This window comes from Balaenoptera acutorostrata, chromosome 2 (genome assembly GCF_949987535.1).
Source record: "Balaenoptera acutorostrata chromosome 2, mBalAcu1.1, whole genome shotgun sequence".
NCBI classification, from domain to species: Eukaryota; Metazoa; Chordata; class Mammalia; order Artiodactyla; family Balaenopteridae; genus Balaenoptera; species Balaenoptera acutorostrata.
The window spans coordinates 34,839,573-34,857,581 of NC_080065.1; the positions used below are offsets into that span (position 1 = coordinate 34,839,573).

An 18,009-nucleotide genomic window follows, 5' to 3' on the forward strand; every position below is an offset into this window, starting at 1 on the left:
TGTATTTTTTTTTTGTATCTTGCAACTTTATTGAATTTGTTCATTAGTTCTAACAGTTTTGGGGTGGAGTGTTTAAGGTTTTCTATATATGATACCATGTCATCTGCAAACAGAGACAATTTAACTTCCTCCTTTCCAATTTGGATGGCTTTTATTTCCTTTTCTTGTGTAATTGCCCTGGCTAGGACTTATAGTAGTAGGTTTCTTAGAAGTGGTCAGAGTGGGCACATTTGTTTACCCTTGTTCCTGATCTTAGAAGAAAATTTTTCAGCTTTTCACGGTTAGTATGATGTTAGCTGTGGGCTCGTCATATATGGCCTTTATTATGTTGAGGTAAATTCCTTCTATACCTAATTTGTTGAGAGTTTTTATTGTGAAGGGATGTGGAATTTTGTCAAATGCTTCTTCTGCATTTATTGAGATGGTCCTCTTTCTTTTCTTTCATTTTGTTAATGTGGTGTATCAGATTTATCGATTTGACTATGTTGAACCATTGTTGCATCCCAGGGATAAATTCCACTTGATCATGTAAGATCATTTTCATGTGCTGTTGAATTTGGTTTGCTAGTATTTTTTCTATTTCTGTGAAAAATGCCATTGGAATTTTAATAGGGATTGCATTGAATATGTAGATTGCTTTGGATAATATGGACATTTTAACCACACCTCTAAGGTATCACCTACAATTTCTACTTATAGTTTTCTCAAGTTAAAAATTTAAAGTCACTTGCAAAGTTATCTGACTACAAAATCATTCTAGAATTTTATAATCTTCTTTTCACTCTTTTACAGTTGCCTTGCTTTCACTTAGTTCAAAGGCAATTATGTTTTAGTGGTTCAGCTTTACCAAGTCTTTCAAAACCATTAAACATAGCTATCACTTATATTTTTTACTCATATTCACTAGTTTATATAATATGGCATTAAATAACATAATTACAATAACAAACATGAAAGTCATAAATAAATTTGGAAATAAACACAATGGACTCTTGATAAGCCAACGGCTGAATTAGTGGGAACTAATGAGGATCACTGGTTAATCTAACAAATTGGTAAAGTAGAGGCTGACAAGGAAAGCTTTGACTAGGTGTGATATGCAGAGAGGTGCCGTATATTCATTTACCTACTTACTTACGGCTAATGTTTTTATATATTATACCAATCTTTTATATAGATTAATTGATCATTCATGTTAGGAACCCATATTATTTATTGTCTTTGGATATTCCATATGATATTTTACATGTAGTTGGTGCTTAATTTATCCACATTCATACATAGAGCTAATGCTGCACTCATCTCTTCTCCACCCAGAGATGCTCTATTCCTTTTCAGTTATCACAACTCAAATATATTTGAAATCTAACTTAAATTCTTCCTGGTCTCATATACTTTCCCCAGGATGCCAGTTCACATTGACCTGTTCAAATATGGCTCTTGAAATATGCAACTTTTCACTGGCTTCCTAATGGTCCTTAGATGTATTATCTGCCGATTAGATTATAAATTCCCTGAGAATGGAATTGTGTTTATAGTTCCTTAGAGCCTCCCAGAATATAACTTCTGTGATGGATGCATGGTTGATAATCATTAATCACCTGCCAACTGAATAGCCCAAGGCAGCCACCTACTGGGTTTGATGGTACCAAGAAAAATGATTGTCCACTAAGGGTGAACTTGGCAATAGTTGAGGTGGTCAAAATGCCACAAGAAAGGGAATAAAACAGAAAAATATACCACCCTGTGGTATTATGACTTTGGATAAATTATTTTCCTTCAGTGTCCACGTGGGTAGAATGAGAGAATGGACTAGACAGTGACTCTAAAAGTTTTGGGATCATGCTTATCTTTGAGAATCTGATAAGAAGCTGAGGACACTTTTCTTAGGAAAATGAAATGAAGTTCACACATAGAATCTTGCATGTAATTTCTGAGAGCCCTCAGACACTTGGACCAAACAATCTCAAGATTCCTGATAACCAGGCTGGATGCTAATATTGCCAGTGGTAATGCTTCCTCCCACCAAAATGAACCAGTGGGTGTTTTGATTACTTGAATCAGCTAACTGGGTTTTGAATAGTCACTACTGACCGAATTGTATCTGTCCCACCCGAACTCCCCCACCCAACCACCTTCCAAAGGTGTCCTACTGACCTCCTGAGATACAGGACGCACAACCCAACCCTATCCCGCTATTTGGAAAAGTTTTTAAGAGCCTGCCCTACTGTTGTCTGCCCATCTGTACCTGGGATGGCTGCACTTTCTTAGGCTGCTTCTTCCCCTCTAGGCTTTTCCTGGTTGGGGAAATTGGGAGGCTAGTGTTGCTATGGTGATTTGACTGGTAACTTTGTAGTTAGGATGATTTTCTTTAGTGAAAAAAGGTAAAGTTATTGTTTGAGGATGAACTAAAACAATACTTTTGCCTGAGTATCTCTCTCTCAACCTTGCCTTTGCACTTTTGTACCTCAAGAGACTCTAAAAACATTTAAATGCAAAACCCATGACAAACTCAGAGGCAAAATGTTAAAGGTTTTGGACTGGTATTCAATCTACATGAGCTTTCCTCTCTCACTGTATATAATGAAATTAAATATTAATGATGTCAATCTCTTATTCGCTGAAAATATAGCTTTATTTCTTGCATTAAATGAGCAAATAGAAAATAATCTCTTTTTTTGTGGGGTAGGGGAAGCTGTAATTTTTACATGAAAATTGTTGCAGATATTTTCAGGTAGCTCTGGGTAGACAGTGGCACATTCTGAGACAGGTGACAGGTCCTTTCCTCTATAAATGCCACAAGGGAAACTTAGCAAAGGCTAACAGGAGAGTTTTATCTAAAGATCATATCTTTCCTGACTTTACTGTTAGGCATCCCTGTGGCTTTCCTCTGTGAAGTGATTTTGTTCTAATTTGAGTTTGTAAATGTGTTTCCTTCCACTCACCAAGGTTTTCCCTTTGATGACAAAGTTAGTTTACCTGAGAAATCCATCTTTAGGGAAAGGATACCGAGAAAGAGAAATGAGCCCTACATCCTACAGTGGACATGCTTGTGACCTCTGCTTCTCCAAACACATGAATTCTTGTGAGATATGGGCCCCATAAACTCCTCATCAGCACGGTGAGCCCAAGGAAGCACTTTTGCTGGGCTTAAGGACTCCATCTGGCTTTCAACAATTCTTGCTAATGAAAAACTAGGAGAGCACATATTAGAGAAATCCGTGTACCGTCCAGGCATCTCCTTTTAGCAAAATGAGTCTTTACTTCCTTGCCTATTAAGTTGTTCATAAAGGACAAACATCAATATTTTTTGCTTCCTGCCTTCCTCTAAATATCTGTGAGCAGAGGGGTTTAACAATAGAAGAGCTGAGAGGTTGGTCAGGGAGCAAACTAAAAGTTGGAGAATCCCCCAATCCCTATCACCCCAATTTTTCATTCAGCATCAAGGATCCTCTTAATCTAACCTTCCCCCATCAACCCAAGTTGGCCTCACCATTTATCAGCTGTGTGACCTCAGGCAAGTTACTTACCCATTCTGTGCCTTAATTTCCTCTTCAAAGAAAGGGGTGTGTGTGTGTTTAATATTAGTATCTACTGTATAGAGTAATTGTGAGAAGTAAATGAGTTAAACTATTAGAACAATGCTTGATAAGCATTGAAGAACATGATAAATGATAGCAATTATTAGTTATTAACAAAACCTCTCCACTCCCATTAGACCATTTACACTGTCCCCCAGCCATGCACAAACATTCCCAAATTTCATTTTGTAGTTCTTATTACCTGGAAAGCTCTCCTTTCTCCCACCAACTAGGAAGCCCATACAGAACAGCACTGTCCAATAGTAAATGCAAGCCTATATGAAATTTTTAAGTTTTTTGATAGGGGCATTTAAAGGGTAGTAAGAAACAAGTGAAATTAATTTCAATAATATGTATTTTTAACTCACTGAATCCAAAATATCATCATTTCAACATGTAATCAATATAAATATTAATGAGATATTTTACACTTAAAAAAAAATCCATTGTACATTTTACACTCACAGCACATCCCAATTCAGATGAGCCACATTTCAAGTACTGACTAGCCACATGCGCTAGTGCTACTGCATTGAAGCTCATGGGTATAGAGTGAGCAGGTGGCCAAGGGTTGCCTGCCAGCTCTGTGAGGTGGGTACATCCCTTACATAATGGCTAATCCATGCTGAGCATTTGCAGTGTGATGCTGTTACCGAACCAAACTTGGGTCTGCTTGCCCGAGCGCAGTAAAGCCGATCTACTGACACTGGGTTGTGGTGAAGGAAAGTGCAGCGTTTATTGCAGGGCACCAAGCAAGGAGTCCAGGTAGCTAGTGCTTAAAAGACCCGAACTCCACGAAGGCTTTCAGGGAAAGGTTTTTAAAGGCGTAAGGGAAGGGGGTTGTAGGGTATGTGATCAGCTCATGGACACTCCTCTGACTGGTTGGTGGTGAGATAATCGTGAGTCAATATCGTCAACCTTCTGGTTCCAACCGGTCTGGGGTGTATGTGCCTGTGAGCAGCAGACAGTTAACTTCTTCCACCTGGTGGGTGTTTCAGTTTCTGCAAAACAGCTCAAAGGATGTGGCTCAGAACATTATCTGTAGCCCTTGAGGAGGAACTAAAGGTCCTTGACTTTGTTTAATGGCTAAACTATTATTATTTTATCTTGTTTGACGGGTTTTTTTCCTTTCTGCACTTTCTCACTTTTCTGATTAAATTTATTCTTTGTCTAAAGTTTTTCTACAGGCAAAAGGCAAGCTGAGGACATTGGGAAGAGGGGGGTTCCTGTTCAGGGAGGGCCCCATAAGGTCCTGCTCAGTTACATTGCTAGGCACTGAGCTGGGGTACAGAGCTCATTTCTCCCTTATGATGGCCCTCTTAAGTAGGTACTTTTATCACCCCATTTTACAGATGAGAAATTAGAGACTTAAAGAGGTGAAATAGCAGCTAGTGAGCAATAGAGGCAGGATCTGAACAGCTCAGCCAGCTCCAGAGTTTGTTCTCTTACCCCCTGTGTGCTGTCCCCCAGATGGAAGCTGGACTTTTTTTTTTTTTTTAATCCTTTTATTATTCTTTTTTAACAAACGGCCCCAGGGATAGGGAACCAGGGGAGGGGGGAGGAGGGGAAGCGAGGCCCCAGCCCCGCAACCCTTCCCCACCCACCCCTTTCCCCCTTATGTATTTATAATCTATATACAAGCCCCAGGAGGGGGGGGGCAAAGGGCCCTCCCTCAGTGGGGTGGGGTCAATCCAGGCTCCTTGTCCCCTGGGGACCCAGGCTCCTGTGCCCTACAGGATGGCCCTTCTCAGGAAGGTGGCCCCGTCCCCTCCCAGGGCTTCGGCGTCCAGCGCAGGGCACCCGGTGGGGTGGCCTGCTGGTAGAGGTCGATGCGCTGGCTGTGGAACACTCCACTGTAGGTGGAAGGTGGGACCTTGAGATGGGAATTGAGGCCAGAGAAAGACCTTCCAGCTGGAGGAGTACATGATGACCCAGGTCCCCCAAGGTTGCTGTTCAGTTTTCGATAATCCTGGAATGGCTTTAGTTCTACTGGGTGCAGCTCTGCTCGCCCCAAGCTAGGGCCGAAGGGCCTGGCAGGTGAAGGCAGCACCGGGGTAGCAGGAGCAGGTGGGGGCCTCACAGCCAGGCTGGGGGGGCCGCAGAGCAGGGCCCACAGGTAACAGAGAAAGGGGGGGGTCGGGCAGGAGGCGGCGCTGGTGGCAGGGAGCCCAAGTTCACCACAGGCAGCTGTGAATCCACCGTGGGTGGAAGCATCTGCTGGGCAGGGGCCCCTGAGGGGAGGAAGCCACTTTGGCCCCCAGGTTGCAGAGGAGGAGAATAAAAATCTGAAGGGGATGGCAGATCCTGTCGCACCTGGAGCAAGGGTAGGTCTGGCAAAGGGCTGGGGCAGAAAGCTGGAGGGTAGAGGAAGGAAGATGGAGGGTAGAGAACTCCTCCAGCTGGCAACTTCCCCAGCTCTGTTGCTTGCAGTGTGGAGAAATCCAGAAACTGGCCCTTGACAGCTACCCCAGAGAGCAGTGCCGAGGGTCGGGCTGGGCCTGGGAGGAGGTACGGGGCTGTGATCTGCAAGGGTGCAATGAGGGGGTCCCAGGGCGGAAACCTCCGTTGTTGGGATATAGCTGAGAGGCTGTGGCTTCCCCGAAACCTGAGAACTGGGCGGCCCAGGGCTGCCGTAGAAGACCTCAGGGTACAAGCGTTGGCCTGAGGAGCTGGTCTCTGGGCCACAGTGCCCAGAACCCAGGTTCTTGGATCGTGGCTCAGCTGAGGCAGAAGCACTGGGGAGCAGCTCCCAGTCTCGGGCAATGGGAATGGCCTCAGTGACTGATACCGTTAGCTCCTTCTCTGCTTTTAAACTGTCTCCCACCACTAGGCACAGGTCCGAGTCCATGTGAACATTCGGCAAGTTGGCACACTTGTAGTTTTGTGAAGAGTAAGAATGGCCGTGCTACAGAATCTTGTTGGGTTTTCCCATGGCAGTTCACGCAATTAGTCACCCTAGAACGTTTATATTTGTTTATTTTGTGAACAGATTGTGAATAGATGGAATCTGTGCTCTCCTGACCCCTGGGAATGGAAACTGTCAGGGGAAGGCTTGTTTACGAAACATCTGGAAGGCAGAGTCCTTGAAACCGAATTCCTATGTGGGGATCTTTTTACCACAGTCAAGGCCATGCAAGGAAAAGCGGGTGATCTTTAAACGGTGCTTAAAACTGGCCCTAAAAATGATCTACTTTCTTTTATTGACAAGGTCTTAAAAACCATGACCTGGGATTTCAAATCCAGATCACTTTTAGGTGGGAAATGTTCACTCATTTTGATGAGTCTTGCTTCCAGAATTCAAAAGCTGTTAGTTTACACGGCCAGCAAGCTTTCCTTCCCTCTGCTGTAACTGAACTACTGCTTCTCATTCTGTTTTGTTTTTTAAACAATAAAGGCCAGATTTTGACAAGAGTTGGACCTTAATCCAAGAGCAGCTCCAGATGGATTTCATGGTTATCAAGGGCCTCGATCCGGACACCAACTACCAGTTTGCCGTGAGGGCCGTGAATCCCAATGGTCTCAGCCCCCGTAGCCAGCCCAGCGACACCGTCCGAACCGCCCGTGAGTACTGCGGTCCTTCTGAAGGACAGACAGACGTAGCTGCGTTGCTGGGATTGCCTCCTGAGGACCCACTTGACGGAGGTTTCTTAGCGTCCCGCAAAAGGGCAGTCTGGAAGGGGTTGTCCTCAGCCTTTCCTGCTGTGGTTTTCCCAGGTCTTTGGAAGTTAGAGGCCCTCCACAGGGCCAGGCTGCTTCTTTGTACAGGAGGTCAGCAGAAGGTTTATTTTTGCATTATCCTTAGGGAGTTTGAGGTCAGTTTTCTTTCATGAGTACCAAACAGATCACCTACCAAGATGATGTACAGCCCCTGCCCCTTTCCATCTTTTGGAAAAAATGGGTTCAGCTTAGAATCATAGGAGAAAAAGTGCTGCTCCCAGACCCTTCAGGGTTATTCTTCACCAGCAAATCAAGGATGCTCAAGTAAAATCAGCCCCTCTGAAGGATGGTCAAGGAGAATCCAAGTTGCTAGCATGCCGATGTGTAGCTGGGGGTCTGTAGCATAGACTCTGTCATAGTGCCTCTCTGGGGGCCTTGGGGAAGCTTGGGCCAGTTCATCAAACCATCTAGAATTTAGTGAAAAGTCAGATTCAGATTGTGGTCTGGGGTTTAAGAAGCTCCCACACGATTCAAGAACTACATTTCGATTGCTTAGTCCACCTTGCCAATCTGGTTTTTAGAAACCTTTGTCTTTTGGAAGTGGGAGGTACATGTACGCAAACCTAGAACCCTGTGTCGTGGGGAGATCTCAGAACTGAACTGTTGGCACTTCTTTTGTTTGAAAACTGTAATCTTTTCAATTTTGCCAGTAAATTCCTCCAGGTTCTTGTGTCTGAAGAGCCCCACTACCGTCCCTGGGTCTCTTCAGCCAGGAAAGGAGCTCTCAGAAAAGAAGCCTACTTAGCGCTGTCAGAGGCTTGCCTTGGCCAGCACAGAGCCCTGCGTTCTTTGGTTAGCTGATCTTTCTAAACTCCTCCCCCCTGCTCCACGGCAGCCCTACAGCTGACTTCCGTGCCCACCTGCTGTTTCCAGGGGTGGAGAGTCACCAAGTTCCCTAAGTCCTAGGAATTTTGGCTCTTCTAAAACCAGCCCTTACCCTAACCTTGAATGTTAGGACTCCATCCTTCAAATTGAATTGTTGGGGAATATGGGGATGTAGTGAGACCACACCCTACACACACACACACACACACACACACACACACACGCATGCACACCCCTACATACACAGTAACAACCATCACCCAACAATTGTTTCACTGCTCTTCTTTAGAATTTAGAAGCTAAAACTCCCCATTCATGCGGCAAGGGCTGAAGCGCCTTCTTTCTAGAAGAAATGTTAACAATTTTATTTCAAATCAAAGGAGGGCCACTTTCCGCTCTTGCTGGACGAGATCTACTCTGTAATCTTTGGTTAAACTTTGTGATGCATGGCCAAAAAATGGGGCAGCAGTAGCTGAGGCAGGCCTCAGGATCTGACTGTGTTTTGAAACACGTAGTTTGTCTTTCTGTATTATAAACCGAGCAGGCACTCCACCCTTCCCCAGCATTGAACTCCTGCGCTCCCATTTTGTGAGCTGCCCCACGTTCACGTCTTTCCTTCTATCCCCTAGTATCTCCTTCTCCACAGAGGCAAGAAAGTTCAAAAAGGATGAGCTGTAGCACCTCAGCTGGCCCTGGACGTGGGTGTGGAGACTGGAGTCAGGGGAGGGGGCGTGGAGGGGCATCTCTTGAACTTTCTCTTTTTAAACTGAAACACTAGTCTGGTCTTGGAGTTTCTGATAATGATTTCCCCTCTGGTAGATGCCAGCTCTGTGAATTAAGTGGGATAAGGTATGTGAAAGTGCTTTACAGATATGTAACATTTTGTTACAATTGGTCTCCTTTGTGAAGTAAAATTCATCCTTTCAAAGTAATTGCGTGCAGGGGATGTGGCTGATTCAGTGAAAACTCTCAATTATGAAATATTCTTAAATAAGTCAAATTTAACTGTTTATATATATATGGTTACTCAAATCAGGGTAACAGAAATAGAATTTATTAGATAGCCTGTTTCATGAATATATAAGAATGTGCTGTCATTGGTATTTCAATTGTGATTTTTTTTGGTCATGATCATTTCTAATGTTTTAGAAAAACCTGTGTTCTGGCAAATGTATACTTCTTATTCTGCTGTTTGTCTAGACTATTATTTTACCTCCAAACCCCACTTTTCTGTATATAAAAATGCCTAATTACCAAATAGCCCTTATTGGAATTATAATAAATTCTGAATATCAGAGATACCATTGGGAAAGCCTCCTATGGGCCGGCTGCATCTCGAGCACTTACCTGTGAAACCCCATATTAATCCTTACAAAAGCCCTGTGCCAGAGGAATAGTATCCCTTTTTAATAGTATCCTTTTTTTAAAACATAGATTTTTAAAAATTGAATCTTTGAAAGATTACATATTTTCCCAAGAATAATAATTGTAAAGGCAGGATTTGAACTTGGGTTTGGCTGACTGCTAAACCACTTCCCTGAGTGAGATTCAAATTAAAGAATGTTCTTATTCTTCTAGTGCAAAATGGCATGAGAAAGGTAAGGTCAGCAGTTAAATAAAGTACAGGGGACAGTCCTTGTAGAATCTATGGACTAAGGAAGTTCTGACAGCACAGAACAAGAATTTTAAGAATTTTTTTTTTCTTTTAAAACCTGTAAGGTGTATTGCACATACCAAAAGGTGAGTAAAACATACATACATACAGGTCTGAAATGCTACCAGCAAGCATCAGTATAGCCCTGGTAGTTTACAGCTGGCAGCCCTTGTGATTGGTTAGACCCAAGCCAAGAAGTTGTAAAATATTTTGAACACCTCCTGAAGGAATTTGTGAGATGAGTATTTCTACCTGCTGGGCTTCCCCTTTCTCATAGCTCCTACTCCTCCCCACCTCCGGGTCCTTCCTTCATGGATGTTTTGTGGGTTCATGATCCCTGAACAGTGAAGTTCAGGACAGATGTCAAGTGGACTACCAAGGTGCAGCGGGCTCGATGGGAACCCTTGGATCGCACCCCAGACACTGCCACTCGCTGAGCTCCTCTGTCACCTGGTTTAGGCTTGCATGAACCTCCTTTCATAAAAAATATAACACATCACCTCTAGTTACTCACAAAGCATTGACTTCCCCTGGACCTATTAGTGCCCGACCCTATTAGCAGACCTTGAGTGCTCTGTGTCTGTAATTAGTGAAAGCCAGGGCCCAGCGTTTGCCTTAATTGGTGCTCAGCCTGAGAGAGGAAGAGCGAGGGTTTTGATGGCTTCACCAGGGAATTGTGAGGTGTGTTCAACGTCCACATCTTAGCTCAGCTCCACAGACTTACAGGTAGAAAGGGAAGGAAAAATTAAGATGTTTTAGTGTCCAGATCCTCTGCTGAGAACTAGATCACTTCCGACCTTGACTAATAAAGATGCTACCCTGTATTGACTCCCATCCTCTCAGCAGAGATTTTCCACACATGTCAGCACCTCTTCTCTTCCTCTAAGGAAATACAAGAAAGGCAAAGATCACGATTCCTCATTCTTTACCCCATTCTACTCTACTTTTTTTTCTTCCAGAAAGAAATGCCAACAACATTATAATTTGCCTATTATTCCATGGCATTCTATTTTCCCTTGGTTGATCTTATAAATTAGCCAATCAGAATGGGACTGGTGGAACCTCACGAACACAGGGGCACATATGTGGCTTTGTAGTAAGACACGTATTCTCCCCGTCTGGTGGTCACTTATTCTCTGGGATCCAAGCTCAGCTTGATCAAGAAGGATGGAACAAGTAATAAGGGATATGAATTGTAAATAATAGAAATGGCAGAAGTCAGAAAGTCATGTGTTTTCTTTCTTTTTCCCAAAAACAAATGAAATGAAATGAAAAATCACTCATATGTGTAACCAACTCTAGGATTATATAACCTTCCCTGGGTATGGAACTTGGTCCTACCACCCTAAAGCATTTAATTTCTCGTGTTCTATCCTCATGATATAAGCAGAGAAAGAACCAATAAGTTTTTCATTGAAGTGAAATTGGTATCCTCAGGGAAGTCCCTAGTAGAAGGTGTTCTTTTGATCCCAGCAAAAGTCATTTTGCTCCTTTCTGCCTCAGGGCTTTTGTACCTGCTGTTTCCTCTACTTGGAACTCTCTCTCCCCAATCTTTCTATGTCCCTATGACCTCCCTCCCTTTCTTCTTTTATATCATAGCTCAGATGTCACTTCCCCAGACAGGCTCCCCTAAACTTCATACACTGTCTCCTCAGCCCCGTTCCCTGCTTTGCTATGGCCCTTTCACTGCCTGAAATTCTTTACTTATCTGTTTCCCCCCTTCAGTATAAGCTCCATACTGGAGTTGGATCGACTCATTCAAGGTTGTGTTCCTAACACCCTGTACAAAGTAGGCTCTCAATAAAATATTGATTGAATACATGAATGACTGAATGTGACTTCACAAGCCAAGAGCCCATGACTACTTTGGTGGCTGGATAACTTTCTACTGCTACTGTCTGGGAAATTTGAAGAGAAGATGTGAGGAGAAAGTTGGTCTAGAGACCCACCAGGCCAAAAATGGGTTTGCCCATTGGCAAGGTTTATAGGCAAAGTCAAGCTCCCAGAATTGCAATGAGACACAAGTAAGAACAAAGTAGAGTGAAAGGGGGAGGGAAGAAGGAAGGAAGGAAGGAAGGGAGGGAGGGAGGGAGAGAGGGAAGGAGAAAGCAAACCCAGGGAGTTTAAGTTCAAGGCAATAAGGATGGAAGAGAGGCCTTTCAGAGAGATTTCAGTGATCAATAGAGTTCCATTTGCTAATAAGGAGGTTGAGGAAGGGAGAGACATTTCCCAACTCTTTTGAATCAAGCCCTTATTTTACCACTGTGTTCTTTTTTTAAATTTTTCCATTATGAATTATGATCATTTTTATAATTGAAAAGATGATAGATCTGAAGATTTAGGAAGCTGGTTGAGGATATTATTACATTGATATTTTCCATTTTCCTATTAGCAGTAAATTTTTGAAACCCTTATTTCTTTTTTTTTTGCATTTTTTCTTCTTTTTTTTATAAACCACTTTATTGAGATAATATATCACACAATTCTCCCATTTAAAGTACACAATTCAGTGGTTTTTAGTATATTCACAGGCTTGTGCAACAAACACCAGAACCAATTTTAGAACATTTTCATCAACACAAGAGATAATCCCACCCCCCTATAAGCAGTCATTCCTCATTCCTGTCACCCCAGTCCCTGGTCACCACTGCTCTGCTTTCTGTCTCCATGGACTTACCTCTTTGGGTCATTTCATAGAAATGGAATCATTCAATATGTGGCCTGTCGTGTCTGGCTTCTTTCAGTGAGACCATGCTTTCAAGGTTCAGCCATGCTATACTGTGTGTCAGTATTTCATTCCTTTTTTTTTTTTTTTTAGTATTAGTTGTTTTGTTTGTTTGTTTGTTTGTTTGTTTGTACTGCAGGTTCTTATCAGTCATCAATTTTATACACATCAGTGTATACATGTCAATCCCAATCGCCCAATTCAGCACACCACCATCCCCACGCCATGGCGATTTTCCCCCCTTGGTGTCCATACGTTTGTTCTCTACATCTGTGTCTCAATTTCTGCCCTGCAAACCTGTTCATCTGTACCATTTTTCTAGGTTCCACATATATGCGTTAATATACAATATTTGTTTTTCTCTTTCTGACTTACTTCACTCTGTATGACAGTCTCTAGATTCATCCACATCTCTACAAATGACCCAATTTCGTTCCTTTTTATGGCTGAGTAATATTCCATTGTATATATGTACCACATCTTCTTTATCCATTCGTCTGTCGATGGGCATTTAGGTTGCTTCCATGACCTGGCTATTGTAAACAGTGCTGCAATGAACATTGGGGTGCATGTGTCTTTTTGAATTTTGGTTTTCTGAGGGTATATGCCCAGTAGTGGGATTGCTGGATCATATGGTAATTTTATTTTTAGTTTTTTAAGGAACCTCCATACTGTTCTCCATAGTGGCTGTATCAATTTACATTCCCACCAACAGTGCAAGAGGGTTCCCTTTTCTCCACACCCTCTCCAGCATTTATTGTTTGTAGATTTTCTGATGCCCATTCTAACCAGTGTGAACTGATACCTCATTGTAGTTTTGATTTGCATTTCTCTAATAATTAGTGATGTTGAGCAGCTTTTCATGTGCTTCTTGACCATCTGTATGTCTTCTTTGGAGAAATGTCTATTTAGGTCTTCTGCCCATTTTTTGATTGGGTTATTTGCTTTTTAAATATTGAGCTACATGAGCTGTTTATATATTTTGGAGATTAATCCTTTGTCCGTTGATTCATTTGCAAATATTTTCTCCCATTCTGAGGGTTTTCTTTTCGTCTTGTTTGTAGTTTCCTTTGCTTTGCAAAAGCTTTTACGTTTCATTAGGTCCCATTTGTTTATTGTTGTTTTTATTTCCATTACTCCAGTAGGTGGATCAAAAAAGATCTTGCTGTGATTTATGTCAAAGGGTGTTCTTTCTATGTTTTCCTCTAAGAGTTTTATAGTGTCCAGGCTTACATTTAGGTCTCTAATCCATTTTGAGTTTATTTTTGCGTATGGTGTTAAGAGTGTTCTAATTTCATTCTTTTACATGTAGCTATCTAGTTTTCCCAGCACCACTTACTGAAGAGGCTGTCTTTTCTCCATTGTATATCCTTGCCTCCTTTGTCATAGATTAGTTGACCATATGTGCGTGGGTTTATCTCTGGGCTTTCTATCCTGTTCCACTGATCTATATTTCTGTTTATGGGCCAGTACCATATTGTCTTGATTACTGTAGCTTTGTAGTATAGTCTGAAGTCAGGGAGTCTGATTCCTCCAGCTCCGTTTTTTTTCCCTCAAGACTGCTTTGGCTCTTCAGGGTCTTTTGTGTTGCCATACAAATTTTAAGATTTTTTGTTCTAGTTCTGTAAAAAAATGCCATTGGTAATTTGATAGGGATTGTATTGAATCTGTAGATTGCTTTGGGTAGTATAGTCATTTTCACAATATTGATTCTTCCAATCCAAGAACATGATATATCTCTCCATCTGTTGGTATCATCTTTACTTTCTTTCATCAATGTCTTATAGTTTTCTGCATACAGGTCTTTTGTCTCCCTAGGTAGGTTTATTCCTAGGTATTTTATTCTTTTTGTTGCAATGGTAAATGTACTCCTGTGTTCTTTCTTGATCATTAGAATAAACTTTAACATTTCTATGCTAAGTTAGAGTACGTTTTCCCTCTGGTCCTCATGAGTCTAATTATGGTCTCAGATCCTTAGAGATTGTGTAGGGAGGTGGGAGAGGTGTTTGGTTGGGGTTTGGTCTTTGCCATACTCTTCTCCCCGCAATCTATTTTCTTCAACAGCTTCAGAAACTTCCTCTTCTGCTGAGCTGAGACAACCCTCCTTGACCCCAATCAATCAAATTTCTACAATAAACCTGATTCCATGATGTTCTTTGCCTCCCCTGCTACCCCATCCCCCTTTTCTTGTCTCTACGGTCCTGCTTACTCAGACATTGCTCTGTTCAGCTGTTGTTGGGTGTGTATCTGTTTATGTCCTTTTGTCATACCAGTGTCCATGTGTGAATCTGACCTAGTTTTGCTCTGAGATTTGGACGCTTGTTTCTAATTGCCTGCCTCTCCAGAGACCAGCTTGGCATGCTGGGTCTCCTTGTTTCTCATATATGTAGCCACAAAATAGATTTCCTTTATCCCCAGTCACTAGGAAGGACCCCTATTTGGTGGCAGTGCCCTGAACTGCCTGCAGCTGTGAGCAGAGGGGAAGCAAGTGGGGGCAGAAGGCAATGGCATCCCTAGGGGTGGGAGGAACATTCAGGAAGGGACTGGAAGTAGCTTCTTCCAAAATCCGCATGACGTATCACCACCCTCCTGCAGCTTCCATACAACCTGCTGCCTCCTTTGGTCAATGTCTATGGAAAGTTCTCGGCAACCCTTGAAACCTTCTTACTGCCCCCAAACACAGTACCTTTGGACAGGGCAGAATCTGGCAGCCATGGCTGTGCCTGAAGAACTGTCTTCTTGGGCAGACACAACAGGTAATAACCTTGTTGTGAGACCTTCTTGGAAAGTCACTTAATCTCCCTGGGCCTCAGTGTCCTCATCTCTAAAATGGGCACAGTAATGTCTGAGGCAGGTGATATTTTCTACTTCTCAAGATTATTTTGAGGAAAATACATGTGAAACAGAGATTATGATGTCAGTCCACTTTTCAAGATGAAGGAGAGGTTGATACTCGTTTCCTCACATAGTTACTGAAGGATGGTATAACTGACCTGGGTGACCACCAGCTGGTCTATTGCTTTTTCTTTATGACTCTGTGCCCTGAGCTGTGCTCTTGGGACTTGAAGTCATTAGAATGTTAGATTTTAGGAACCAAGGGTCAGGAGCGAAAACTTTCCTGACAGAAGTGGAAGAATAGAAGAGACCACATGAGTTAAGTCAAGTAGAATCATTAGGATGGGTTTTGGTTGGTTGGTTAGTTAGTTTTAAAAGACTGCAGATTTAGAAGACATCAGAGAATTAAAACTGCTAGGCACAATTAACTACGCTAACAATATAATTTCATGTCTCTCACCGCTCAAGCACATCCTGGATTCAGGCAAAGAGAAAAACAAAACAAAACCTCGCAGAGTTATAGTGCTGTACCTCTAGTTTTCGTTTGTTTGATTTTAACCTTCCAAAAACTAGACTTTTACTTAGACAGGGTCAGCAGCTTTTTCTGCAAAGTGCAAGATAGTAAATATTTAGGGACCTTTGGGTCACCTTTGCTGTTGTTGCGTGAAAGAGCCATAGACAATAAATAATGTGTGTGACTGTGTTCCAATAAAACTTTATCAATGGACACAAAAAATTGAATTTCATGTAATTTCTACGTGTCACAAAGGATTATTCCCTTTTTAACCTTTTTCAGCTATTTAAGAATATAAAAACCCTTCTTAACTTGTATACTGTTAAAAATGATTAAAGAAGACAATTTAGGTAATATAAACAAACTTAAACATTTCATGAAGTAAGCAGTGTCCATTCTCAAAGGACCAGAGGACTGCAAAATGAGACAGGAGGCAGGAAGCTTTTATAGGATAAACAATGAGGAACAAGGAAGAAAAAAGCAGAAAATGAAGAGAGAAGAAGGACATGAGTATAGAGCTCAGAGTTGCCTTGGCATTTGGAGATTGGCTGACTGGATACAGGCAGACCTCGAGACATTGCTGGTTGGGTTCCAGACCATCATGATAAAGCAAGTATCACGATAACTCGAGTCACAAGAATCTTTTGGTTTCCCAGTGCATATGAAAGTTATGTTTACACAATATTGTAATCTATTAAGTATGCAAAGGCATTATCTCTAAAAAAAAAAATTTAAGTACCTTAATTAAAAAATACTTTATTGTTAAAAAATGCTAGTCATCAATTTGAGCCTGCAGTGAGTTGTAATCTTTTTGCTGGTGGAGGGTCTTACCTCCCTTCAGGCTCTACGTCTAATTCTAGTTCTCTTGCTAATTTTACCACTTCTGCATTTACTTCCTCCACCGAAGTCTTGAACCCCTCAAAGTCATCCATGAGGGTTGGAATCAACTTCTTCCAAACTCCTGTGACTGTGCATATTTTGACCTCTTCCCATGAATCATGAATGTTCTTAATGACATCTAGGATGGTGAATCTTTTCTAGAAGGTTTTCAATTTACTTTGCCCAGCTCCATCGGAGGAATCACTATCTATGGCAGCTAGAGCCTCACAATATGTATTTCTTAAATAATAAGACAAGTCAAAATGAATTTTTAATCCATGGGCTGCAGAATGAATGCTATGTTAGCAGGCATGAAACAACATTAATCTTTTTTATTTTTTTAAAAGAAGCAATGAAATTTATTGATTATTAGGAATGAAATAAATAGGGAGGGAGGTGCTACTGTGTTATGTAAATTGCCCACCACTCTATACACCGGCAGCAGCTATCCAGTTCAGGGTTTGTGTTTGTTTGTATTCACAGATGTGCTCATATTGTCTTTTCTAATATTTTGTCATCCCATGACTTTGAGCTTGTAAATGGCTTCCTGTGTTCCTTAGGATGAGATGAGAACTTGCTTAAAATCATGTACAAACCTGACTGGACAGACCCCCACTTATCCCCAACCCCCCACTCCAGTTCACACTCTTTTGGGAACAACATTAATCTTGTCCATCTCCATCAGAGCTCTTGGGTGACCAGGTGCATTGTCAATGAGCAGTAATATTTTGAAAGGAATCTTTTTTTTTTTTTTTTTCTTCTGAGCAGTAAGTCTCAATAGTGGGCTTAAAATATTTAGTAAACCATGTTGTCAGCAGATGTGCTGTCATCTGGGCTTTGTTGTTCCATTTATAGAGCACAGGCAGAGTTGATTCAGCATAATTCTTAAGGGCCCTAGGATTTTCAGAATGATAAATGAGCATTGGCTTCAACTTCAAGTCACCAGCCGCATTAGCCCCTAAAAAGAGAGTCAGCCTGTCCTTTGAAGCTTTGAAGCCAGGCATTGACTTCTCTTCTCTAGCTATGAAAGTCCTAGATGGCATCTTCTTCCAATATAAGGCTGTTTCATCTACATTGAATATCTGTTGTTTAGTGTAGCCACTTTCATTAATGATCTGAGCTAGATCTTCTGGATAACTTGCTGCAGCTTCTATATCAACACTTGCTGCTTCACTTTGCACTTTGATGTTATGGAGACGGCTTCTTTCTGTAAACCTCATGAACCAACCTCTGCTATCTTCAGATTTTTCTTCTGCAGCTTCCTTACCTCTCAACCTTG

The 18,009-nt window shown here is 41.9% G+C and overlaps 1 protein-coding gene across 1 annotated transcript in view; it reads left to right on the plus strand.

The window, feature by feature from the left end:
* The window catches only part of EGFLAM (EGF like, fibronectin type III and laminin G domains), a 169,227-nt gene that overhangs the window by 76,806 nt on the left and 74,412 nt on the right, over positions 1-18,009 (plus strand). The window contains exon 7 of the mRNA XM_007192187.3: positions 6,976-7,142. Coding sequence (XP_007192249.2) covers positions 6,976-7,142 — 167 coding nt within the window. The remainder of the gene's footprint in view (positions 1-6,975; positions 7,143-18,009) is intronic.